Source organism: Ptychodera flava, chromosome 21 (assembly GCF_041260155.1).
Source record: "Ptychodera flava strain L36383 chromosome 21, AS_Pfla_20210202, whole genome shotgun sequence".
Classification (NCBI taxonomy): Eukaryota; Metazoa; Hemichordata; class Enteropneusta; family Ptychoderidae; genus Ptychodera; species Ptychodera flava.
Window position 1 is genome coordinate 36,413,603 of NC_091948.1, and position 27,523 is coordinate 36,441,125.

At 34.8% G+C, this 27,523-nt stretch overlaps 2 protein-coding genes across 4 annotated transcripts in view; one reads left to right on the forward strand and one right to left on the reverse strand.

Moving 5' to 3' along the window:
• The window catches only part of LOC139122130 (uncharacterized), a 121,313-nt gene extending 105,509 nt beyond the window's left edge, over nt 1–15,804 (forward strand). For all 3 annotated transcript variants that reach the window (XM_070687539.1, XM_070687538.1, XM_070687540.1), the window contains 3 exons: nt 3,691–3,749; nt 10,040–10,162; nt 13,635–15,804. In XM_070687539.1, coding sequence (XP_070543640.1) covers nt 3,691–3,749; nt 10,040–10,162; nt 13,635–13,694 — 242 coding nt within the window. In that variant the 3' untranslated portion in view covers nt 13,695–15,804. The remainder of the gene's footprint in view (nt 1–3,690; nt 3,750–10,039; nt 10,163–13,634) is intronic.
• A 94-nt stretch (nt 15,805–15,898) lies between these two features.
• The window catches only part of LOC139122131 (frataxin, mitochondrial-like), a 70,896-nt gene continuing 59,271 nt past the window's right edge, over nt 15,899–27,523 (reverse strand). The window contains exon 5 of the mRNA XM_070687541.1: nt 15,899–16,531. Within this exon, the coding sequence (XP_070543642.1) occupies nt 16,378–16,531 (154 nt within the window). The 3' untranslated portion in view covers nt 15,899–16,377. The remainder of the gene's footprint in view (nt 16,532–27,523) is intronic.

The window sequence follows — 27,523 nt, forward strand, 5'->3', positions numbered from 1 at the left end:
AAAACCTTACCAACCCTCCGAACACAACATGTCATTGCCATGTGTTAGAACACGTATACATGTACAAACCATACGGCCGTTTTCAGGGCTAGCATTTATATCAAAAGTGACTGTAGCGTACCGGTACTTTCGGCCGTAGATTTGGAGGGCTGTTTAAAATAAGTGGCTCTCTTTGTGATGATGAAGGCTACCGCCATGCTTTGATGTTTAGTTGTCAATGCAAACTATGGACTCTGCCTACAATTTTGTATAATACAGTGTATGCACTTTTCACAAGAATACATCGTCCTGGTACTGACTCATCTCTTGCTAAGTCACACTTCCACGATGTCATTGCATCATAAACACTTGTTAGTAAAATAGTTTATGACAACCACAAAGTTTTCATCCTATATGCATGTAACTCTAAGCGAACACATGGTTTGTTTACATCGTAATTGTTCTCGTATGCACAGCAAATGTTTGACCAGTTTACACCTTTGCACGTTACTGAATGATTGACAATTGTTTGAATCACGGAACGACTGTTCCCTGGGGGCCATTTCCTTTGTTACGAAAACGATTTTTCCCCTAATCGTCGTAATTTTAAAATGCTTTGTGAAACTTTGCAGATACCTGTATGGCCTACGTGTTTATGAAACAGTCTATGTTTATAGTATGCCAATAATGTTTGTTTGAGAATTGCTTCGGCTGATTTTCACGGAGCGGTCTACTTTGCTGTTGCCAGTTGTCACTCAAGCGCCATTATGAATTTTCGATGAGTTAGGGGTCTTTTATACCCCGCACCGAGGTTTAAGGCAATGTTATTTTTAGCTTCTTGTCTATTTATAGACAGAGAAAGCATTCCAGTTTTTTTAAAAAGGGTGTAAAAGCAATTTCCATGTATGTACGTATGTATGTATGTATGTATGTATGTATGTATATACCGTACAGTGTTTTGCCCAGAGTGCGTTCTTGCGTCTTTTGACGCAAAATTAGCAACAATGTCCCACAAAAATACCTGACATGGGTCACAGGGACGCACTAAAATCAGAGCTAGAATTATAAGTCCAGCGTCCACAGAGAGAGTACTTTTTCAGCTACCAAATTACATACTTGATAGCCCATACAGTTATTGCTTCTCTATTGAGACAATGAAACATTTAAAATGTAGTCTATTTTTTTCGTCACAATGTAAACACTATTGGAAAATCAGTTAGTCTGTTACAGTGTACGATTCATGGTATGAGCAAGGCGATGTGCGTCCACTGGGCCATGCAGCCTTGGGGACAAACTCAAATACCAGGCCACTTACGATCCCGATAACCAGACAATGATTTCGGAAGCGGAAGGCTTGTAAAAAGAACAACAAACTTTTCACAAAGCAAATTTTCTTGACCACCAACTTTGCATGAAATGTTTACTTGTAAACATATGCCAGTACAGTGAAGTACGGAGAATCAAATTTTCAGACATTATACTAGCCCGGGCACATATGGCATCAAACGGAATTGACTGCACGTGTATTTGGTGTACTGGAAGCTCATGACTTCACCTAAAAATATCATCAACCCCACAATTTTGTTGAAACACTATATCCCTGACTTTCAAAGTGGTAATTTGCCTTAAATTTCCCCAGAAGGAATCTCATACAACTCTCCGATCGTCTGCAGGCCAGAGAGATCGAGGTCACCATGCTGAATTCCCTATATAGTCAAGACCCCCTAGCTCGATTGTAGCTGATCCTAACAAGAACCACCTAGCATGCGGCTGACTTGCAGCGTGTTTGCAAGGTTTTATCTGATTGGTCGATTGTCATTATTCACAGCAACTTAGGGAGTTTATTTTCATTATTCAATTATAATGGTGAGATTCTGCCAACCAATTGGATAAAAGCTTTCAAATCGCTGCAAGTCGCCCCCTAGCTTGTCAAAACAGCTTTATGGCAATGTACTATTGCTATCATGAGGGTCAAGGAGTTCTCTCAGATATTTGTGTTTTCAAACTATATTTTTTGCAATTTTCAGGGAAAATTGTCAGTCATTGGAGCAATTATAAAAAAGAAGAGAACTTTATAGCAGTAATGAAAAAAACCCAGGTTACAATGTGCATCAAACTATTGTCTTCAACCACTTCTAGTTCTGGAGTCATAAGTGTAATAAAACATCTTCTTTATTTCTCTTAAACACATGTAATGCAGTAACTGGCAAGAATCCCTATACAAGAAAAATGCGCATGAAATTGATTTTATCATGATGATGTCTTGTTTTACAATTCAAAACTGTAAATACAACCAGTTAAAATGACTTTGTCACAAACCATTATAGGAGACATCCAGCAATCTTAATTTTACTATTAATGTATGTATTCATGGTATCAAATTTTCGATGGAAAACAACAGCCATACATGTTTACAATACCTTTCTGCCTTGGTGACTTGACTTTGCTTTGCATTCTTCGCTCACACATTGACCCCCTATTGTAACTCAGTGTCCCCCTATTTTAACAATCATGGGACACTGTGTCCCACCTTTACAATTCCTGGGCAAACCACTGCCGTATGTGTATGTACATATGTATGCATGTATGTATGCAGGTATATATGTATGTATGTGTGTGTTTGTATGTGTGTATGTGTGTGTGTATGTGTGTATAAATGTATGTCTGTTCACAGCAAAATCTTACGAACAGCTAGATGGGTCAAGCTGAGTTTTGGTGTAGTGGTGCCATATATAATGTAGGTGTGCTGTTGTTAAAATGAACATGTCAACATTGTAAACATTCAAATGAGGTACAAAAAATGTAATATTGGACAAAAATCAAGAACTCAAGAACTGCCCATCTGATCATTGTCATGCTTGGTTATTTAACCCTTTTCCTGCCAAGTCCATATTTCACCACCAAGTCAAGATGGTTAAAATTAATGAAACACAACATATTCCATATGGTGTATTTTAACATAATACAGGACATTTGAAAGCTGTTGAAATTATAAATATTGTAAACTTGATTTTTTTGGACTAAAGATGCTATAATAGACCAAACCAAGTGGGTGAAAATACATCATATTTTGGTTCAATTGTGACCGCTTTTTACTGACTTGGCTGATGGGGAAGTGATCCTGTGATGCCAATATTGGCTGTTTTCTCTTTTTAATGATTTTTTTCCTCTATTTTTTCCATTTTTTTCAAAAATTATCTAAAACGAATGATCCTACTGCTTTAAAATTTGGTTTACAGGTTTCTAAGGATGACCAAAATAGGATCCATTGAAATCATGATGAAATTTCCATATTTGTATTTTTGGCAATTTTTGCCATTTTTGGTAAAAAACTCTTCTTTGAAACTGTGTATCCCATCACTTATAAAGTAGGTGAAAAGGTCATTATGAAGTAGCACATTTCATATTGCTGGATTATAAGATTGATTTGCACTTGCAGTGGAATTTTCTCAGTTGATCATTCTGTAGGAATGCAATGTCATGTGTGTACTAGTACTTAGCATTTATTTTTATTCAAGTGAGCAGAGCGTGCTGCTTTAGTATTCTACATTCTTTGCTTTCAGGTATGCAAAAATTTATTGTGGAAGAGTAGTAGAGCTGCAAGATTTTAAAATAGTTTTGCTCTGTAGGTAAATTTATTTAAGACAATCACCTCCCAACTCACAGAGGGGTTTTGAAAGTCTCACTTTTGATTTTATTATTTGTCAACAGTCAGATGTGTAAGAAATGAGCACAAGTACTTTGCAGATAAACTGTACAAGACAATGAAGGTGAGTTGCCTTAAGACTTTAACAAATTGCTGTGTGATATTGTTCGATGTGCGAAGATATACAGATTACAAGTTATTTTAGAAGTTCTCAAAACCAGTAAAAATATTTCTGCGCGCCACTTATTGATCGTGTCTTCATGTGAACGTCCTTGAATCCGTGACCACGACCATTGTTTTTGAAGTGTTCGACGGTCGATGATCGGTAGATTAATATGTTACTGAACTATCGTGTGTTTGTTAGCATGGTTAGGTAATAGACGGTGTAGTCTGTAGAGGCGATACGGCGAAATTCCAAGGCCCAAGAGAGCATGTGACGTACATCGCATGCTTTCTTACAACGAACGAGCCGTCGGTTTCAATAGCTACGTGAAATCCGGCTCACCGATGTCCCTGTCCTGATTCGGAGAACAACTTTCAAGCTGCGAGTTGAGGTTCAGATGTCCGATTTTTTCATATTCAAAAGATATTGATTCACAGCGAACGCCCGTCTTGTTTTTAGCACATGAGGGCAATTGAAAATTCAAAGCCAAATAGCCAGTGGGAAAAAATTCCACCGGACGACTCGCTCTCACCAGCGGTCGCAATGAAAAAAAAATCGAAGTCTCTGAAGTCGGTATCATTGCTCCGCCATGTTTACTGTTAGTTGTACGGCCAGTTTAAAGTCACACATTTTTCTTCACGGCAAAATTCATATAATTGCCATACCGCGAAGTTTCCTGTGCAATATGTCTTATGTCAATTTGGCAGCAAAAGCGTCACGGACATTCGATCGATGGTGATACACTTTCTCCAGGCCGTGACATGTCACCAGTTACGAACTTTACCGGTTTTCGATGCGAAATATGCAATATATTATCAGCATTGTTCACGTTGTGTTTTGAGTCTGATATCGAATATAACAGGAAAAAACTAACGATTTGAGAGACGATAGAGACCATGCCCGATACGGAAAATTGACATCAACTACTTGCATTGAGCAGTGACCTGAAACTTCAGACTTATATATAAATTTCGACAATATAAAATATCGAAATACCGGAGAGGGAGAGAGAGGTTTACGCTGTCGCGATTTGATTATACTGTTTCGGATATGACTTCGGTATAGACGATACACAGACATCGAAAATGTGCACCTACTTTCCAGAAATTCGACTTATCTTATAATAAGAGTAGAATAAATATAAAAGTGTTGGTTGAAGTAAATCTTCAGATGTTGGTTTTCCAAAGTTAGACAATACTTACAGAAATATGGTCATCATAGTCTTCTCTTAAAAACTATTATCTTCAACACCACGTTTCTTATGATCGGTGATGTCATTTTTTATTATTTTTACAAACTTTCAATGCATCAAACGCCATTAGACTATCTCATCTGCCTGTCAGGGAGTTACTATATATTTCCAAGGGCTGGCACACGATGTCAACTTACGCGTCGTCCGTCGAGCGGCCGGTGGCAGTGTCACAGATCGCTCCGTCTGTAATGGCGGCCACTTTGATTTTGATGTGACACCCAGGTGCGTTTGAGGTTTTTTGTTACCTAATTTGTCGACCTCAAAAAATTCCACAGTCCATGCTTTGAAGCAGTCTCAACATGGCAAACATGTCTCGCGTAAATTTCATCCTCGTCGTTCCATTTAATTCGACCACTAAATTATTTCGGCAGTTTTAATTTCCTAATAAATCGACGATTTTGAAATCGTAATTATTTTTTTCTGGTCGAATTGATCGGGTTTTTACGGTACTTTTTTATCTGCTCGGTCACCAAAGAGTTCAGAAAATTTGTTAGTTTTACTCAAAAACACGTGTTTTTAGTTTTTTTTTCTCAAAAAAGTGAAAGTACAATCTCCAATCGACCTTGGTGATCTGTTCACAGCAATCGACAGCTGGGTATACATATTGTGGCCAAGAAGTCCGACTCGCATACTATTTTCTGCGAATTTTATTACACCAGGTTTAAGTTGAAATATTTAGCGTCAGTTTTGGGAATTTAGAACATGTTTGGGATTGCAGATCGTAAGAAAATAGAAAGAAATTATACAGTCACTGAACTGGCAAATGCTTAGTGCCAGCAGTGGTATTTACACAACAAACACAGAGGGGTAATAAGCGATTTAATCCATTTTTCGAACGTTTAACTAGCATATTAACTGTATACTGTTGTCTCAACAGTTACAATATGGTTACCGGAGTTCACAGTCAAGATAAAGATGTCGAAACTTGTGTAAAAAAGTCTATCCGATCGAGATCTGTGTACTGTCATCGTGCGATTGCGTGGGGCATTCACTTGTTCTGGACTCAAGTTGTCTACTTCCTGTCTCGCGATCGGCAATTTATGCGTATTCTTTGTGAAAAATGATTGTCAAGTTCATGTTAACGCCGACACTGTGCGAACGGGACGTCAGTTGCTAGTTTTCCTACCTCAAGATGAGACGAACACATGTAACTCTTGACAACATAAAATGTCTGTTGTATTTTCTTAGCTTTTGCACCGCGCTGCAAACTTGTCGCCCTTCGTTACGACGGGAGAGATTGACTCGTGTTATTTTTTCAAACTTTATTTATATGTGTTCTTGTACCTATTTTATCAAACTGATAATCACGCCGTAGCACAGAACAGTGCAGGCTGGCATTGACAGCGTGTTCCGAGAGACAGAGTATCGACTAGTCTACAGTGGAGTCACTCGACTTTTTTCTTTTGATCAAACTTTTGATGACTGACCTCATATAGCAAAAATTGCTAGTTTCGGCACTTCTAGAAGTTAAGCTGGGTTTGTTTTACGTTCAGTGTTGAGGTCCAGGCAGCAGCTGTGGAGTCTGTGGGTAATAGATAAGTTCAGACAACACGTACACAAGAATCATTTGTGAACTCTTGCAATCCGCATTTGACATAATTTAATTTTGGGGTTATATTGAAAGAAAGAAAAGGCATGAAATAAAAAAAAAAATATTTGCATTTCGTTTTGAAAAATTAGCAGATCGGTGAACATGCTCTTGTGAATCTGCATAATGTGTGTATGAACTCGTGCACTCGCTTGGGAAACTCCTTGACATAAATGTGGCGTGCTGTCGGGTACGGTGTTGCTCAAGGTTTCTGTAATCGGCAGACATGAAAAGGCTGCACCATAGAAAGATGTAACTTCGAGTTAAAAAATATAAACGGACACGATACTAACACCAAGCATGTACAGCACGAGAGATAAAATTATCGCAACTAAGAGAAGCTTCATCTTGCTCAGGCTAATTTTAGGACTTGGATATATAATCAGCGTATCCTACTATGTTCGAAAAGCTACCGTGTCAAATACTTTCATTGTTGTTGAACTGAGCACGTCTCCGTTAACGACTGCATCCTCGGCCATTCTGACTTTTCACTACGTTCTTGATTGTTGTTGCAGGGAGTATGAGCCAAAGTCGGACTGTTTTGCATTTAAATCGACCTTTGCGCACGTTGCCGTCTTTTTCGGGTTCGCTTTTGTGGACCTCACTCACTTTTTCAACGGTACTGAGCGCGAGCGCCAGCTTTGGTCTGCTGGACGTGTTTGCTGTACCAATACCTGCGGAGTTCAGAACGCTGAGCATAACGTTGAAGATAATGCATGCGCACTATATCGCCAAGCCTATACATAATCTTTGCGTGTTTATCAAAGATATCGTGGCCGGTAATCCGCGACCGTTAAGACAAAAGGGAAATAATGGCACGCAGTGTAGCTGATAGTTTGCCATTTTAGTAATATTTCAGGAATTTCCTGGTACGATGTGACCCAACACTTTTCCCCAAAAGAAAGGCCACGTGTCAGTGGTTCGAAATATGAAATAAAAAAAAATTGATCAAATTGACCTTTGAACCTGAGTCGCATCGTTAACTTACTACTACAGTAATTTAATTAATGATGCAACTAGCAGACGACTGTTTTATAGAGCCTGGAAAAGAATGCAAACTTTACACAGTGCAATTAACTGAGGCGGCGAGCCTGATATTCAACCCCTTTCAATATGTATCACTCCTAATGTTCTGGCACAGTCCTTATAGACTCCCACGTCCCTCGTCAGTCCATTGGATGAACAGATTTACAGCTGTAGTACTTTAGGCGATATAACATAGAGCAGTTTATCAAGTAGTACAGTTTAGGGAGCTACTAATTATGAAAGGCAGTTGAAGTTGAATCTCATTCATAGAATATCCTGTGTGGGTTGGCACCATGTCCAGGCATACTTATATACTATCCCTGTAAAATACACAGCGGTTTACTCGGCGTGGGGTCAGCTGCTGGCTCACAAAACTCTGCCATGCTCTCATGGAAATATTTCTAGGTCCAAACCAAATTGACGGCACATATATAGACTAAAACCATCCAGGTTTGTGATTTTGCAGTCCAAAACCGCACATCTATTCATCATAAAGAACTATCAGAGATCTTCTCAAAGTTGGTACCCGATGTGTTCTCAGGGGATTGCTCTCACATGTTAGCCACATCTGACGTCAGGCAACGTGATCAATACGTCACAAAAATGAACTCGAACGTTTCCAGACAGGGTGGATTTTCCACCACGTTGACAGTGAAATACACTATTTTAGACAAAGTTACCACGAGAACATTATAGATTTTTCTAAATAACAAATACTGTTTCATTCGATTCGATTAAGATCGGACAAAAAAAAAAATAGGCTTGGGCATCATCAATATTACCGTCATAAGCACCATCCCTTGGGCGGGCAACAAATCGTGACCTTGCCCTTGCTGGCGTGTGTTATTATTTAACAATAAACGCAACCAACATAAACACATCAAATCAGTTTAAATTGGAACACAGAGATCCAACTAGTTCAGCTCACATGAATCAAAACATCCCGCTTTGTGTTATAGCTGGAACATGTATTCTTTTACTGACTATTAACTGAAAATCATGCATCGAGTGATCTGAAAACGCAATACACCACAACACTTGTAGTTGGATAAGCATTTCTGCACTGTATACATACCGGTATGTACGCTCTGTCGTTGTTTAAGTTCTCTATGGGATCACACAATCTTTGCATTTCATGGAAAATAAATAACAAGTTGTCTTTTGTTTACCATGTATATACATTAAGTCACTGCAGAAACAAATCTGTAGACTCCAACAAAAAGACGAAAAGCTTCAGTAAAGATGACGATCAGGCAAGATATTATTAGAACGTACTGTCTAATGTTTGAAGCTATGCTATGATGCAGTTCATATGGGATCGCCACAGCTTCAGTGTTGGATTTTAATAAGACCCTAGATCGACAAAGTTGCGCTTCAGCATGGCAAAATTTAAACCCCAATGTTTGTTTGTTTATTTCACCACTGATGAAAAAATGAACATTTGTAAAAATATACAATTCAGTGCAAAATAAGCAAAATCTATAAATATTTGTTATTTTCATTGTTTATTAATGCCATATAATCCATTTAGAAGGAATGCAATGTTTCTTTGTCATATTCAGGAATAAATCAGTCTTTAGCATGACATAATCAGACTTCAATCAGAATGACAACTTTAGGCTGAAAATAAGTTACATGAAGTTTTTTCACTGCGAACTACCAGATGTCGACCAGCGGCTATTGCCCAGCTGATAATTATGCAAAAATCGATGCACACGTTCCAATTATTCCAAACTACATAGCTCGTCGCTTCGTCACAGTTCTTTTTTTCTTTGCAGTAGCTTCCCATCCTGTTTCTATACTGTCTATGCCTGAACGGACCATTGTATGACTCTGTTTTTTGTTCTTGACTTTGCATACAAAATATTGCAAAGCTTAATATTGATCACTCACTTATGAATAAGCCATTCAAAGAAGTGATAAGAAATATTTCCAATAGAATATGCAACTCTCCCTGGTATGTCTGAACTATCATTGCAGTACACCATAAATTCCATTTAATTTATGCAAATACATCAAATAACAGTAAATGGTAGTGTCCCATCTTCTTGGTTCTTTCATGAAGCTGTTCATGTTGTGAAGATGTTATTTTTTACAGCATAGAAGGTGATGTGAATGAGAAAAATTTAGCAAACCAAATGATGTGAAAAAGTTTTAGTGTCATTTACATTGTTTATGTCATCATAACTATTACAGGGAATAGGCACAAAAGATGATATGGTCTTTTTTTACCCTGATCCGTATTGTAGTTAATTTTACTCTCATTTACATTAATTATGTCATCCTAACTTTTGCAGGAATTGGGCACAAAAAATGATACCTTAACTGTATTTTAGTGTAATTTTACAGTCATTTACATTGTTAATGTCATTCTAACTTTTGCAGGGATTGGGCACAAAAGATGATACCTTGATCCGTATTGTAGTATCTCGTTGTGAAGTCAACATGGTGAACATTAAATCTGAGTTTCAGAATGCATACAATAAATCCTTGGGAAAATTCATTGCTGTAAGTAATACTGTATAAAACTTTAGATGAAAAATTCTTACTCAGTTAGGGACTTGTCAGTTTCTTCAGTGGGGGGAACCGGTGGATTCATGGGGAACCCTAACCCTGTTTTAGACTGGGGTGATGGGGGTCACCATGTTTTTAAAATACCCAATTTGGGGGAGGTAGTGTGTCTTTGAATTTCAACATGGGCCCATACTTGCCTAAAATGCATCATGCCAGCCAAATATTTCATCATTCAGTTGCATTTTTCAGCGCACCATTTGGGTGCATGACTTTATGATTAATAATCAGACATACTTTTCAGTGCGCCGTTCACGCACGTGACTGTAATATATCAGACAAATATATCAGAGATATCTGTATGTTTAAAATTTTTCAGTGAGCCCTTCAGGCATATTCCTCTAAAATATCAGACATATTTTTCAGCATGCCCTTCAGCCACATGACTTTCATATATCAGACATATATATCAGAGATATCTGGATGTTTAATACTTTTCGGCGCGGTACTTTAATATATCAGAGAGATATGTCAGAAATATCTTGATGACTGCAAATTGAAAGTCTGTTTTGCAAAGTGTACTAATCATAATGAAATCTGCAGTTCATGTGAAAAGCATGACAATTCCTGATACTTTTCTGTTTTCTCTATGAGAATTCTGTATAAGAAAGCAACATGCACTAATATTTCACAATATATTGGATACCGTGGCACACTTTAGAAAGACAAAAATGACAAGATATTTTTCATTCCCATTGATGCAAATTTTTTCCTTCGTGTCAGTCTTTCTGTAAAAGGTACTTTTTTCATGACTAATAATAGTTAACAAAAGGAGTTTTTGTCATTTTTATCTTGCTTTCATGGTTTCAATGTTAAAAGAAAAGATCCTGTCAGACACTGGACTATATACGTCAGATTTGGCTTCAACTTAAAAAATAGCTCTCTATGGCTTCTCAGGAGATGTAACTGGAAGGACAGCAAGTCTAAACACCAATCAAAGTTTTTGATTTACTGCTTTTCTCACTTTGATACATAATTGACATCCATTTATGTACAACAGTTCTGGGCATCATGTTATGCATAGAAAGTGTTGTGGAATACATTAACAGCTCATTCAAAATACTGTATTCAAAGTTTAAAATTGACACTTTGAAGTTCCTATCTTACATTAACATGACAATTTCATTAAAACACAGAATGATTGAATGTTTAAAATATACCCCCAAACTTATATATATGAATTGTTGAATTTGTATTCCACCTTTTGTTTTACCATTGTTCTGCGCAGTTGGGGTCACCCTGATTTTAGCTACTATAGACTATAGTCTATAGAAGTTATTGAGATGAGTATCTGTCCAGCATCCGTCGTTAGTCTTTATGTATGTATGTATGTCCGTTTGTGAGGCGTCCGTCCACTCAAATATCTTGAGAACTGCAGTACTTACTGATTTGATATTTGTTGTGTAGATGCAAAATATGATTATGAGAAACTTTTTTTAATTTTTTGATATTGTTGAAAATATGCAAATTAGCGCAAAAAAGGCGTTTTTGGTAAAAAATCTTCTTCATAACCACTGGTCAGACAGCTTTGATATTTGGTATACAGGTCCCTATGGATAACCCATCTTGGATTTGTTCAAATTGTGATGAAATCTGTATTTTAAAGGAATTTTTCTGTCATTTTTGGTCAAAAAATTATTTTATCAAAACCACTCATCTGACAGCTTTGATATTTGGTATACAGCTTCTTACAGATGAACTAAATATGATATATTGAATATATGATGAAATCTGCAATTTTGTATTTTTGGTGCAATTTATGCCATTTTTGGTCAAAAAATGTGTTTCTCAAAACTACTTGTCTGATGCCTTTGATATTTGGTATACAGGTTCCTAGGGGTTCTCTTAGTGTAATATAGTAAAATTTGATGAAATCTTCAATTTTTATATTTTTGGGTCAATTTTTGCCGTTTTTGGTCAAAATGTTTGTTTCTCAAAAGTTACTCATGTGATAGCTTTGGATATTTGGTACACAGGTTCCCAGGCTTTATCTCACTGTAATATATTGAAATTATGATGAAATCATCAATTTTGTATTTTGGCAGCTAATTTTGCCACTTTTGGTCAGGCCATCCTGAAATGAGCTATCAAAGATATCCATCTTCTTCATCAATACATGTGTCACAAAAAGTTATTCTCTACACAACACAGCAGAACTCTGTTGACTGCTGGGTCACTTGTTTTTTCAATACCGCTGGTCAGACAGCTTTAATATTTGGTTAACAGGTCCCTAGGATGACCTTAGTGAGATAATTTCATACAGTCAGGAAATACTTAATTTTGTATCCTTGTCTATAGTAGCCTCAGGGACTTTGGCCCTATGTTTGAAAGTTGGAATAGGGGAGGGTCAGTCACTTTTTGACGCCGGCAAAAAATAATCCCCCCTGGCCAAAGAAACTGACCAGTTCCTTACTTTTACAGTGTTTGCTGTCATTTTAACTATACATAGTTTATGAAAAATATTTAGATGGATATGAAATATGCCTTCAATGAAGTGTAGTTTTAATCTTTGGCAAAATATTTTGAGTCACATGATGAAGCTTTTGTCTTTGAGAATGCCACTATTTCAATCCTTTATGATGGATTTGGTTGATCGTTCAGTTTTTAACCATTCACTGGCAGTGGTCTTATATAACTTGCAAGTCAAAAATTATTTAATTTTAAAAATCTGAATTGTAAATTTGTCACAAATGTTTGAAAAATGTGCTGTTGGGTTTGGTCATTATAACTTGCAAGTCAAAAATTAGTTACTTTTAAAATTTGAAGTGTAAATTTGTAATCAGTGTTTGAAAAAATGTCCTGTTGTTGCACTTTGTAAGCATATCAACAAAAGTTGATGCTAATTCAAATCATCTTATGAAAAAATGCAGAAAGATATCAGTACAGCGTATGGGGCTTTAATCTTCGCTAGGAAGTGATGGCTCTTTTATTTAAAGCCCCAGTGCTGCCAACTTTTGATGATAATATCACAATTTTTATTTTGAATGTGAACCATAATTCCTTGTTCTTCTCCCCAAAGAATGTTGATATACACAGTATCCAGCTTGTCAACTCAGCCCCTATGGTTGTAAACTGCATTGTTATTGTTGAAAACTGACTTCTGGTCCGGACTACAATTCAAATGTAAACAATAACCAAGCATTTTACACATATAGACGCTAAAGTTGACAAGCTAAATAGTGGGTGTTTCAACATTCTTTGGGGAGTAGAATAAGAAGTTGCAATTGATTTATAAAATAAAAATAATGAAAAAAACAAAGGTTAGAAGCACTGGTTCTTTAATAGTGCTGTAGGATCAAATAAATTCTTTGCTTTGTGACTGGATGAAGAAAGTCCCCTCAAACATTTCATGAGGTGGATATTCAGGACCACTGTGATGCTGTAATGATTTTTATTTCTCATATTACAGGAAGATACATCTGGAGATTACAAGAAACTCCTTGTAAGTTTGGTAGGTGGAGAAAGCTAAAGTTTAGGTGGAGAAAGCTAAAGTCTCTAGTCACTGTAGTGGAAATAAAGAATAGAAGCCAGGAGATTAAATGTCCATGACTATCTACAAACTGCAATCTGAAAATTATAGCTGTAGCACTGTATAACAGTGGTATTTTTTCATTTCTCTTATTACAATGCCTGTTAGTATTTTATATGTACATGTACTAGCATTTTTGCTCGAGAGAATTCAAAGCATAATACACTCTTTCAGTTTTGTTTGTAAACTTTTCTATCATTTACGTGAGTGTAGTATGAAAGGACAAAATTCTCAGAATATCTAGTTTTATAAGGAAATTCAATGCCGAAAAATTGAATTCTTCATAAAAACAATGTTTTTAATGTAAATGCAGTAATATTTGACAGAAGATATGAAAAATGTAGTGTTTTCAAATTGAAAATAACAGCAGATAGTTGGCAGTAGTCACATTTACCGTACAGTTACATACTAAATTAGCATCTGAGACAATAGTGTCAATATGCTCCTGGCTTTAAGAACGAATTGAAGTCTTATTTATAGATATATGACATGTTATTCAAACCATAAATATATTCACTTACCTTTAAAAATTTTGAAACAATGTATAGTTGAATTTTTGTACTGAAAGCATAGACAAATGTTATTTTGCCAAACTGTAGTAAATGTATTGAAAGTGGTTAGTTACTTATTTCAGCACATTTTTTCAATCATACTTAACGCTCAAACATGCTGCAAACTTAAACGTTAAGGGATCCCAAGGTTTTTGTAAAATATGATATTTCACATTAAAACACGTTCTAACTTAATGATTTCACCACAATACAATGGCCTAATTCAAAGGAAAAAGGTGAAAAGTTTAAATAGGCTTAGGGGCCATCGATAATACAAGCAGACATAATTCTTTCGTTAGGGGGAACGGGGTTTAAGCTCATTTTGTTTTCTGTACCCTGTTTGGGACCAGTGTTCCCGCTAAGGCGTATTTGCACGCTAATTGCGCAGTGTCTCTGTGTGCAACTTTAGGTTCAGTCATTTTAATCGGTAATAGTTTTGGAAACGATATTACATGTAAACTCAGGGCGATATGTGCGATCTCAGCGTAGATTTTACTTCCACGTTTCGAGTTTAGCGCCCGTTGGCAGCGCAGTTGCCACCAACGTTCAACGTTGTGATGTACCTCAATAAATTAGCATATACATGAATGGACCCAGCTGTGAGGCAATCACGTGTATCTCAAGTTGCACACCCTCTCAAAACCTTAGAGGGAACACTGTTTGGGACTCAAGTTCCAAGTACAAGTCGCCAGATCTACTCGAAGCATCCAGGTGACTGTGAATCATTTGTTGATGCATACTGGTACAACCATGATTAAGGGAGAACAAAGGCGGCAGTTTTTAGGTAAGCCCAGGATGCGTGGACAATGACATGCAAAAATGACGCATAAAGTGGAGGTTTATTAATTAATCATAATTTTTCATGGGTGTGCAAATCAGAGAGGTGTGCTTCGGTTTGTCAGAAATGGCATCATAATATGAAATAGATTTTGCATAAGAATTTTTGTTTTGAGGGGGGAGGAAGGGGGTTTCAAGTAAAATGAAGGAATTGTTTTTCTTGTGCGTCAGGTTTTATTATCGACGGCACCTCAGTGAATAAGAATACATGTAAGGCTATTGAATATGGCATTTATAAGCACCTGTATACTAAGCCAAGGGAACTTCTGTGCTTTAATACTCAGACATCAGCTCCAATCAAACATTAGCTGAATCATATTACAATGACACTTTAGTGTCAGCTGCATGTATATAGCCCTTTCAAAAACAGGCATCAACATCCTGGGATCTACATGCAGCCCAAACAGTACTTAAACCTGATGAAATGTAATTTATTTCAATATTTCTGTCCAAGCACTATCCTGTTGAAATCACTCACAGTGATCAAGATTTTATGTACATATAAATTTCACTTGTATTATCATGTTTTTAACCTATCACTGTATAAATTCATGTACCTGAGGTCACTCTGATATCTTCTGTTCTGAAAAGGTGTAACATACCATTTTTTTTATTCAGACTTGTCAAGAACAAAAGAAAATAAAGCAACTTATTATAAGGAACTCTTCTGACCCTAGTCCACATTTGTCAATTATGTGAGTTATGTCACACTCCTGCAATTTAGATTGACAGGCTGATTGAAGATATGTTAATATGTTGTAGGTGTAGTTGACCAGGACTTTATTGTTTAAACACTGGAAAAATTGCCCCCCAAATACAAATATACAAATACCATCATGATTTGAACAAACCTAACTGAAGTCAATCTTAGGTGACTTAGGTCACCCCTAAAATCCGTGCACACTAAATTTCAAAGCAATGAAACCAGCAGTTTCTGAGAAGGAGATGAATGTTGATGGACACCGGATGCAGGAAACCAATCGACAGCAAACATTGCCACCTATCTGATAAACTCCGCCTCATAATGGGGGAGGTAAAACGTTCGGTTGAAAATTCAGAAAATATTAAAGATATTGCATATACCTTCCACTGCTACTGATCCATTTGGCTTAAAACATCAGAATTTCACTTTTACTGTCAATAGTGGTATTATTGAAGCAAATCTACAGAATATTTGAACTGGTGTGATGCGACTGACGAATCTCCCTGAAAAGATAAAATGATTGTGTGCATTGTCAGGTTTCATCAGCTTCTTTTCTTTCTAGAGTAGTAAAGTCAATAACTTTGTTGTAAATTTTAGAAAATTCCAATGTCAACAGCTCATATAAGGAGATTCCATCGTGTTTGTATATCCATCGGCCATCAATGAGGTCGTATCTCTTTGGACCACTGTGAAAGGTGAAAAAGATTGTAAGAACATGTGAGTACTGGATAGCAAAAATAGTGACAATGTCACTGTCGCTCCCATATAGTTTTGAAAACAAAGTGAGAAATGTAAGAACCATAGCGTGAATGTCACTTTGCCCACATTTAATGACATGTGGCAAGCCAGATGGGTCATGGAATATGTTGTAAACTTAAAGTATGTAGTCCAACTGTCTGTTCAGAAGGATATATCCCTGGGAATAAATGAATTTTTTAGGTGTGTCTTTTGAATTTTTCTAATATGGAGAATTCACTTTGAAATAAAGATCTATAATAATAATAATAAACAATAATAATTGATAGACTGACAAACACAGACTGGCATAGAGTGATGATATAGACATGGAGAGTGACAGCTGGATGTAATGATAAAAGAGTTAAATATACTGGTACCCAGAGTGAATGTGTTACATCAATCTGACAAGTTCTTTTCCTCTTTTTAGCTCCGCTGTCAGCGACGCGGAGCTTATCAAATAGGTTGATTTTCCGTCGTCGTCCGTCGTCGTCCGTCGTCCGTGGTCCGTCGTCGTCGTCGTCCGTCAACAATTGCCTTCTCCTCTGAAACCGCAAGTCCAATTGCTTTGAAATTTTATATGCGGTTCACTTGGGGTGACCTCACTTAAGTTTGTTCAAATCGTGGTGAAATTTGCATATTTGTATTTTTGGGGCATTTTTTGGTGTTTTTGGTAAAAAAATCTTCTTTTCTCAAACCGCTTGTCCGATTGCTTTGAAATTTAATATGCAGTTTACTTATGGTGACTTCAGTCAGATTTCTTCAAATCGTGGTGAAATTTGCATATTTGTATTTTTAAGGCAATTTTTGTCATTTTTGGTAAAAAAATCTTTAAAAATCTTCTTCTTCAAAACTACCGGTCAGATAGCTTTGAAATTTGGTACATATGTCCCTAGGGATGATCTATTTAAGATTTGTTCAAATTGTGAAGAAATATGCAAATTTGCATTTTTAAGGCAATTTTTGCCATTTTTGGTCAAAAAATGTATTTCTCAAAAGTACTGGTCTGATAGTTTTGAAATTTGGTATACAGGTTTCTATAGATGCACTTAGTAATATATATTGAATTTCTGATGAAATCTGTAATTTTGTATTTTTGGGCAATTTTTGCCATTTTTGGTCAAAAAATGTGTATTGCCAAAACTACTCATCTGATAGCTTTGAAATTTGGTATAGAGGTTCCTACACATGAACTAAATGATATGTATTGAAATTATGATGAAATCTGCAATTTTGTATTTTTGGGGCAATTTTTGCCATTTTTGGTCAAAAAATGTGTATTTCCAAAAGTACTCATCTGATAGCTTTGCAATTTAGTATACAGGTTCCTACAGATCACCTTAATGATATTTGTAGAAATTATGATGAAATCTGCGATTTTGTAATTTTGGGGCAATTTTTGCTATTTTTGGTCAAAAAACGTGTTTCTCAAAAAGTACTGGTCTGATAGCTTTGAAATTTGGTATACAGGTTCCTACAGATGAGCTAAGTAATATATATTTAATTTCTCCTGAAATCTGTAATTTTGTATTTTTGGGGCAATTTTTGCAATTTTAGGTCAAAAAATGTGTTATTTCAACAACTGCTCATCTGATAGCTTTGAAATTTGGTATACAGGTTTCCATAGATGAACTACATGATATTTATTGAAATAATGATGAAATCTGCAATTTTGAATTTTGTGGCAATTTTTCCCATTTTTGGTCAAAATATGTGTTTCTCAAAAAGTACTGGTCTAACAGCTTTGAAATTTGGTATACAGGTTTCTATAGATGAACTCAATTTGATCTTTTGAAATTATGATGAAATCTGCAATTTTTATTTTGGGGGGGCAATTGTTGCCATTTTTGGTCAGAAAATTTTATTCTCAAAACACTACTCATCAGATAGCTTTGGTTGACATGTTCCTAGGGATGATCCGATGTGATATATTCAAAGTATGATGAAATCTTCAATTGTGTATTTTTGCAGCTTATTTTAGCCACTTTTTTCTGGCCACTGCATTGAGCTATCAAAGATTTCCTCCTTCTTCATCAACATGTGTCAAAAATAGTTATTCTCTACATAAACACAGCGGAGCTATATCGGCCGCTAGGTCGCTTGTTGAGGTATGTGATAATTTCAGACAACCAAATGCACACAATAAACTTTTCCTAATTTCTCATGACACTGACTGAATTACATAACATTCAACCAACGTTACATTTACACTAGATACATGGAGAGGTTTAAATGTACATGTAGGACCTTTATGCTGCCTCGGAAGTACCTAGTGGACTGAACTTTTATTATTTAGGGGTGCCCAAAAGATGTCAGGGCCTGAATTTTGCCGTTAGACAGCACTTTTGCCAATTTTAACTATGTGCAAGTTCAGTAAGTCATAAATTTTGTTTTCTCAACACTTTGAACTAAGTTCAACAATGTATTAATTCAAGAAACCCTGCATGGGAACATTGCATGGAGTGAATATGTCTTTCACATTTTCAGAAATGGCACAATTTCTCAAAAGATGGTCACTGATCTCTTGGCGTTCAGTGCTAGTGGTATTCTTGCAGTAATTTGAAAAAAACAAACTGTCCTATGAATTACCGGTAGTTTTCAATCCTGCAAAAAGTGATATACCATTAAAACAACTACTGCCACAAGCGCACTTTGTCTACTGCTAGTCCTCTTCCATAAGTATGCATATCCAGTCCCTCACAACTATCGACCACCCCTAAGAAATAATGGTACACTCAGCCAGGTACTTAGGTGCCAGCATACTTGACAAGGTCCAACATGTACATCCATTAATTACAGGGATAAGAAATCATCGGTTTTTTCCAGTACATCTGATGCGTTCACTTTTGTAACAACTTACAAAACTTACTTGCACAAGGATGATGGTATTGAGATCAACCGAACAATTTTAACTGTTGTGAACTTCCTTTCAGATGACCTTACTTGACATCTTCAATTGAGATACACTGCACTGTTAGTAGTTGTGTGCACAACTATTTCAGGGGTGGATCATTTGATTTTAGGGGGGTGTCTTGGAATATTGATGAGCTAGCACATGTTTTTACTCAATTCATCGTTTTTTTTTAGTCTGCCACTTTTATTTTTTGTCAAACTTTTTCTTGCTGTTTTTTCGTGAAATTTGATGAAGTTTTTTTTCCCCAAACATCTTTCCCCATTCTTGTATACCGAAGATGGAGCTGTATGTTACCAATATAGTTATTTTCAAATGCTCACTATTTCAACATAGAGTAAAAATCAACAAAAAAGACCTTTCTTTATTTGTAGTTTAGTATTTTAATGAAGTATAGAAAGGTGGGTAGGACTGTTGGCATGTTGTTTGATTTGTTGTGGTTTGAGCCTGTTGGTGTTATATTTATGAAATGTATATAATGCATTCTAATTTGAATGTACTCACACATACACAACCACACACAAGTTATGAAGCAATGTAATGTAATATATTTATTAAAACCAGATATGAACTCAAAATGCTCACATGTTTCATTATATATTGAAATTATGTGTAAATTTGAACCTTTGCTACATGTTTGCAACTTCATTGAAATTATGATCAACACAATGAACAATAATCACCGCCGATTAATTCTAAAAGGTCACAAAGTATACAAATATGTAATTAGCTGAAATAAACATATTAAAGTTATTTGACTGCTCTTATTGTATCACCACTTTATATAGCAGGTGTAATTACCATTGGCCAAGTCCTTCAAGCCATATATGCCGAGCTGCGAAAGCTCATTAGATATGCAAATTATAAATTAGCTGACATGAAAATGTGAAATGACTTTCTATATTGTTTTAATCTAGTACCTGGTATAATCATCAATGTACATAGCATGTTTTGCCAACTTTGATCAAGTAAATCCCGATATATATCCCTAATAAGCAAAGTTCATTAAATATGTAAATTAGGAATTGGCTTAAGTAAAAATGCTTAATGATTGTCAATAATGTAGTATCATGGTATCTGCAATATGTGTAGCAAATTTTGTCAACTTTGGTCAAGTCAATTCAGATATATATCTCTAATTAGGAAAGATAATTAAATATGCACATTAGGAATTGGCTGAAGAGAAAATGCTTAATGACTTTCAATAATGTTGTAGTATAGTGTCTTTAATGTACATAGCAAGTTTCATCACTTTTGATCAAGTCAATTCAGATAAATATCCCTAATTATAAAAATTCATTTAATATTCAAATTAGGTTTTGGCTGAAGTAAAAATGTCTTTTGACTTTCAATAATGTTATATCACAGTATCTTTGATGTATATAGCAAGTTTCAACAACTACAATCAAGTTAATTCAGATATATATCCCTAATTGGGAAAGTTAATTAAATATGCAAATTCAGAATTGGCTGAAGTAAAAATGCTTGCTTTCAAAAATGTTGTATCACAGTGACTTCAATACATGTAGCAAGTTTCATCAACTTTGGTCCTGTCATTTCAAATATATATCCCTAATTAACAAAGTTCGTGAAATATGCAAATTAGGAATTGGCTGAAGTTAAAACGCTTAATGACTTCCAATAATGTTAAATCATAGTATCTTTAACATACATACCAAGTTTGGTTAATTTTGATAGAGTCAAATCAGACATATATTCCTAGTTAGGAAAGTTCATTAAATATGCAAATTAGTATTTATCTTTCATGTCACCCCTTCATGGTTCCCACTGCTGATATATCTTGGTGTGATCAACATTTGTAGCAAATCTCATCAAATTGTGTGTAGTCTTTTTTAATGTACATCCGTTTTTTCTAAAATCATTAATTATGCAAATGAGCAAAAAGTATGCAAGCCACACCTACCAAAAACTAATCAGTTCTTGCGATTTGCTAACTAAATCTATGTACCAGATTTGATTCTGATCTGATAAGCCGTTTTGAGATATCGGACCAACAGACAGACAGACAGACACACACACACACAGACGGACAGACAGACAGACAGACAGACAGACAAGACATCGCTACAACATATGCTCACGTGTGTAAACACGTGAGCAAATGATGCAAAATTGAATAACAGTGAATTGTAAAAAGAACATTGGAAGTTGTATAGCTTCACAAAAAAACGCTGGTATAAAGATAAATATATAATGGCAAAAATAACAATAAATATAATGTAAAAATAATCTGTAAATACTGAGTACACAAAACTGTATAGTCATAAACTGTAACAAATATTAAATAGAGCATCAATGAAACTTGGCTCACAGTTAGTGTGATGTGGTAGAATAGAATGCGTATACTGAATAGTCCGTGGGCTAGAGGGGGTCTACGTGCACCCCCCCCACAGGATAACAAACCTGTATTTTTCAGAAGCCTTGGGATCCCTAGAATACGAAATGGAATTTTAACAGAAAAAATATAGGGATGGAATAGCTGTTATGGTCATGTTTTGAAGGGTACCGCAAAATCACGATTTTCCAGGCCAAATGCATTTTCGTCAAATCTGTCTTCTTGTAAGTCATGTGCTGAGCTCATTTTTTAACATAACCTCACTTGTTTGGTATCATTAGAAAGGGAATTTATTCCTCTTTAAGATGACATATTGTACTATGCAATATCTTCTACAGTTTTTGTCAAATATAACCAAAACTTACCCCTTACCCCAAAATTTAACATTGCAAATTACAGTAAATCTCAAATTCTACCAATTTTTTAGCTAGGCATAATAAAAAATGCAATGCTTAGTCTGAAATCTGTTTTCTTTGATACAGGGACATGTCAGAAATATGAAATAGACTTTTAACAGAAAAAATATTGGGAATCTACAGCTGTAACAGTCATATTTTGAAGGGTACCGCAAAATAACAGTGTTGCAGATTTGCATGCATTTTTGTTAAATTTTTCTTCTTATAAGTTATCTACTGGGCTTGTTTTTCAATATAACCTGGCTTGTTAGGTATCATTAGAAAGATAATTTACTAATCTTCAGAAGGATATATTGTAACATGCAATATCTTCTATACTTTTCATGATATGTAACCAAAACCTACCCCTTACCCCAAAGTTTACATTGAAAATTTCAGTCATAGCTAAAACCAAATTCTACAATTTTTTTAGCTTGACACAAAAACTCTGGCCCTTTTTGCTATTAAATCTGTTTTATTTGGTACAGGGACATGTCAGAAATATGAAATAGACTTTTAACAGAAAAAATATTAGGAATCTACAGCTGTAACAGTCATATTTTGAAGGGTACCGCAAAATCACAGTGTTGCAGATTTGCATGCATTTTTGTTAAAACTGTCTGCCTTTAAGTTGTCTGCTTAGCTTGTTTTTTAATATAACCTGGTTTGTTAGGTATCATTAGAAAGATAATTTACTAATCTTCAGAATGACATATTGTAACATGCAATAACTTCTATAGTTTTCATGATATATAACCAAAACTTACCTCTTACCCCAAAGTTTACATTGAAAATTTCTGTCATAGCTAAAACCAAATTCTACAATTTTTTTTAGTTTGACACAAAAAGTCTGGCCCTTTTTGCTATAAAATCTATTTTATTTGGTACAGGGACATGTCAGAAATATGAAATAGACTTTTAACAGAAGAAATATTGGGAATCTACAGCTATAACAGTAATATTTTGAAGGGTACTGCAAAATCACAGTATTGCAGATTTGCATGCATTTTTGTTAAATTTTTCTACTTATAAGTTATCTACTGAGCTTGTTTTTTAATATAACCTGGTTTGTTAGGTATCATTAGAAAGATAATTTACTAATCTTCAGAATGACATATTGTAACATGCAATATCCTCTATAGTTTTCATGATATATAACCAAAACCTACCCCTTACCCCAAAGTTTACATTGAAAATTTCAGTCATAGCTAAAACCAAATTCTACAAATTTTTTAGCTAGAAACAAAATCTCTGGCCGTTTTTGCTATTAAATCTGTTTTATTTGGTACAGGGACATGTCAGAAATATGAAATAGACTTTTAACAGAAAAATATTAGGACTCTACAACTGTAGCGGTCATATTTTGAAGGGTACCGCAAAATATCAGTCTTGCAGATTTGCATGCATTTTTGTTAAATATTTCTTCTTATAAGTTATCTGCTGAGCTTGTTTTTGAATATAACCTGGCTTGTTAGGTATCATTAGAGAGATAATTCACTAATCTTTAAAATGACATATTGTAACATGTAATATTTTGCATAGTTTTCATGAAATATGACCAAAACCTACCCCTTCCCCAAAATTTACATTGAAAATTGCAGTAATAGCTAAAATCAAATTCTACCATTTTCTTTACCTAGACATATAAAATCAGGCATTTATTTGTATGAAATCTATTTCATTCGGTAATGGGTCATGTCAAAAATATAAAATCGACTTTTAACAGAAAAAAGATTGGAATTCTGTAGTTGTAACAGTCAGATTTTGAAGGGTACAGCAAAATCTCAGTATTCCTGACTTGCGTGCATTTTTGTTGAATCTATCGTCTTGTAAGTCATCTGCTGAGCTTCTTATAGAATATAATGTAAGTTGTTAGGTATCATTAATAAGATTATTTACTAGTCTTTAAAAAGACATATTGTAACATGCAATATTGTGCAGATTTTTATGAAATATGACCAAAACTTACCCCATACCCCAAAATTTACGTCGAAAACTACTGTCATAGCTAATATCAAATTCAAGCAATTTTTTTACGCAGACATAAAAAATTAGGCAATTTTTTGTATGAAATCTGTTTAATTTTGTACTTGGCCATATCAGAAATATGAAATGAACTTTTAACAGTAAAAGTATTGGGATTCTATAGCTGTAACAGCTATATTTTTAAGGGTACAGCAAAATCTCAGTATTCCTGATTCGTATGCGTTTTTGTTAAATCTGTCATCTTATAAGTAGTCTACTGAGCTTGTTATTGATTATAACCGGGTTTGTTTAGTATCATTGGAAAGGTAATTAACTGGTATATACAATGAAATATTGTAACAGGCAATATCTTGTATAGTTTTCATGGAATATGACCAAAACGTACCCCATACCCCAAGGTTTATATTGGAAGTACTGTCATAGATAACGTGATCAATTTCCGTGAATTTTTTGCTAGACATGATAAAAATAGCTCTGTTTTGGTATTCAATCTGTTATATATGGTACTGGGTCATGTCAGAAATGTGAAATAGACTTTTAACAGAAAAAATATTTTGACTGTATAGTTGTATCAGCCATATTTTGAAGAGAAATGCAAAATCGCAGTACCGCAAACTGGCACCTTTTTGTTAAATTCTTCTTCTTGTAAGTCATCTGCTGAACTTATTTTGTGACACAACCTGGCTTGTGAGGTATCATTAGTAGGGCAATTTATTCTTCTTTAAGATGACATATTGTAATATACAATGTCATTCATAGTTTTCCTGGAATATGGTCAAACTTTACCCCATACCCAAAAAGTTCAAATCGCAAATTACGGCTTATCTTAAATTCTACCACTTTTTGCTGCACATAATACAAAAGGCAATTCTTATTTAAAATCTGATTTATTTGTTACAAAAGTATGTTACAAGTATAAAGTTACCTTTTAACGGGAAGATGATACAATTTAGTTGCCACTTGGATCATTTTTGGAGGGGGAACCCAATATTGCAAATGTATGTGTTTCGGCAAATTTGCCCTGATACCTGGGTACCCTTCCAAATATGATCAAAAGGCTACAAAATCATATTATGTTCCTGTTAAAAGTTAATTTCATATTTGTAACATACTTTTCTAACAAAAACACAGATTTCGTAGATTGCATACAAGCATTGCCTTTTGTATATAAAGTTAATAAATTGTAAAAAAAGGTCGAGTTTCAGATTTGCAGTAATTTGCTGTGTAAACCTTGGGTATGGGGTAAGCTTTGGTCCTATTTCATGAAACCTAAACAAGACATTGCATATTACAATATGTCATTTTAAAGACTGGTAAATTACCTTTCTATTGATACCTAAGAAGCCAGGTTATGTCAAAAATCAAGCTCAGCAGATGACTTATAAGAAGACAGATTTAACAAAAAAGGAAGCGAGTTTTCAATACTGTGATTTTGCGAGACCCTTCAAAATATGACTGTTACAGCTGTAGATTCCTAATATTTTTTCTGTTAAAAGTCTATTTGATATTTCTCACATATCCCTGTACCAAATAAAACAGATTTAATAGCAAAAAGGGCCAGAATTTTTGTTTCTAGCTAAAAAAATTGTAGAATTTGGTTTTAGCTATGAGAGAAATTTTCAATGTAAACTTTGGGGTAAGGAGGTAAGTTTTGGTTACATATCATGAAAAGTATAGAAGATATTGCATGTTACAATATATCATTCTGAAGATTAGTAAATTATCTTTCTAATGATACCTAACAAGCCAGGTTATATTCAAAAACAAGTTCAGCAGATAACTCATAAGAAGAAAAATTTAACAAAATGCATGCAAATCTGCAACACTGTTATTTTGCGAGACCCTTCAAAATATGACTGTTACAGCTGTAGATTCCTAATATTTTTTCTGTTAAAAGTCTATTTCATATTTCTGACATGTCCCTGTACCAAATAAAACAGATTTAATAGCAAAAAGGGCCAGAGTTTTTGTGTCAAGCTAAAAAAATTGTAGAATTTGGTTTTAGCTATGACAGAAATTTTCAATGTAAACTTTGGGGTAAGGGGTAAGTTTTGGTTACATATCATGAAAAGTATAGAAGATATTGCATGTTACAATATATCATTCTAAAGATTAGTAAATTATCTTTCTAATGATACCTAACAAGCCAGGTTATATTCAAAAACAAGCTCAGCAGTTAACTTATAAGAAGAAAAATTTAACAAAAATGCATGCAAATCTGCAACCAGTGATTTTGCGGTACCATTCAAATATGACTGTTACAGCTGTAGATTCCCTATATTTTTTCTGTTAAAAGTCGATTTCATATTTCTGACATGTCCCTGTACCAAATAAAACAGATTTAATAGCAAAAAGGGCCAGAGTTTTTGTGTCAAGCTAAAAAAATTGTAGAATTTGGTTTTAGCTATGACTGAAATTTTCAATGTAAACTTTGGGGTAAGGGGTAAGTTTTGGTTACATATCATGAAAAGTATAGAAGATATTGCATGTTACAATATGTCATTCTGAAGATTAGTAAATTATCTTTCTAATGATACCTAAGAAGCCAGGTTATATTGAAAAACAAGCTCAGCAGATAACTTATAGGAAGACAGTTTTAACAAAAATGCATGCAAATCTGCAACACTGTTATTTTGCGGTACCCTTCAAAATATGACTGTTACAGCTGTAGATTCCCAATATTTTTTCTGTTAAAAGTCTATTTCATATTTCTGACATGTCCCTGTACCAAATAAAACAGATTTAATAGCAAAAAGGGCCAGAGTTTTTGTGTCAAGCTAAAAAAATTGTAGAATTTGGTTTTAGCTATGACAGAAATTTTCAATGTAAACTTTGGGGTAAGGGGTAAGTTTTGGTTACATATCATGAAAAGTATAGAAGATATTGCATGTTACAATATATCATTCTAAAGATTAGTAAATTATCTTTCTAATGATACCTAACAAGCCAGGTTATATTCAAAAACAAGCTCAGCAGTTAACTTATAAGAAGAAAAATTTAACAAAAATGCATGCAAATCTGCAACACCGTGATTTTGCGGTACCATTCAAAATATGACTGTTACAGCTGTAGATTCCCTATATTTTTCTGTTAAAAGTCGATTTCATATTTCTGACATGTCCCTGTACCAATAAAACAGATTTAATAGCAAAAAGGGCCAGAGTTTTTGTGTCAAGCTAAAAAAATTGTAGAATTTGGTTTTAGCTATGACTGAAATTTTCAATGTAAACTTTGGGGTAAGGGGTAGGTTTTGGTTACATATCATGAAAAGTATAGAAGATATTGCATGTTACAA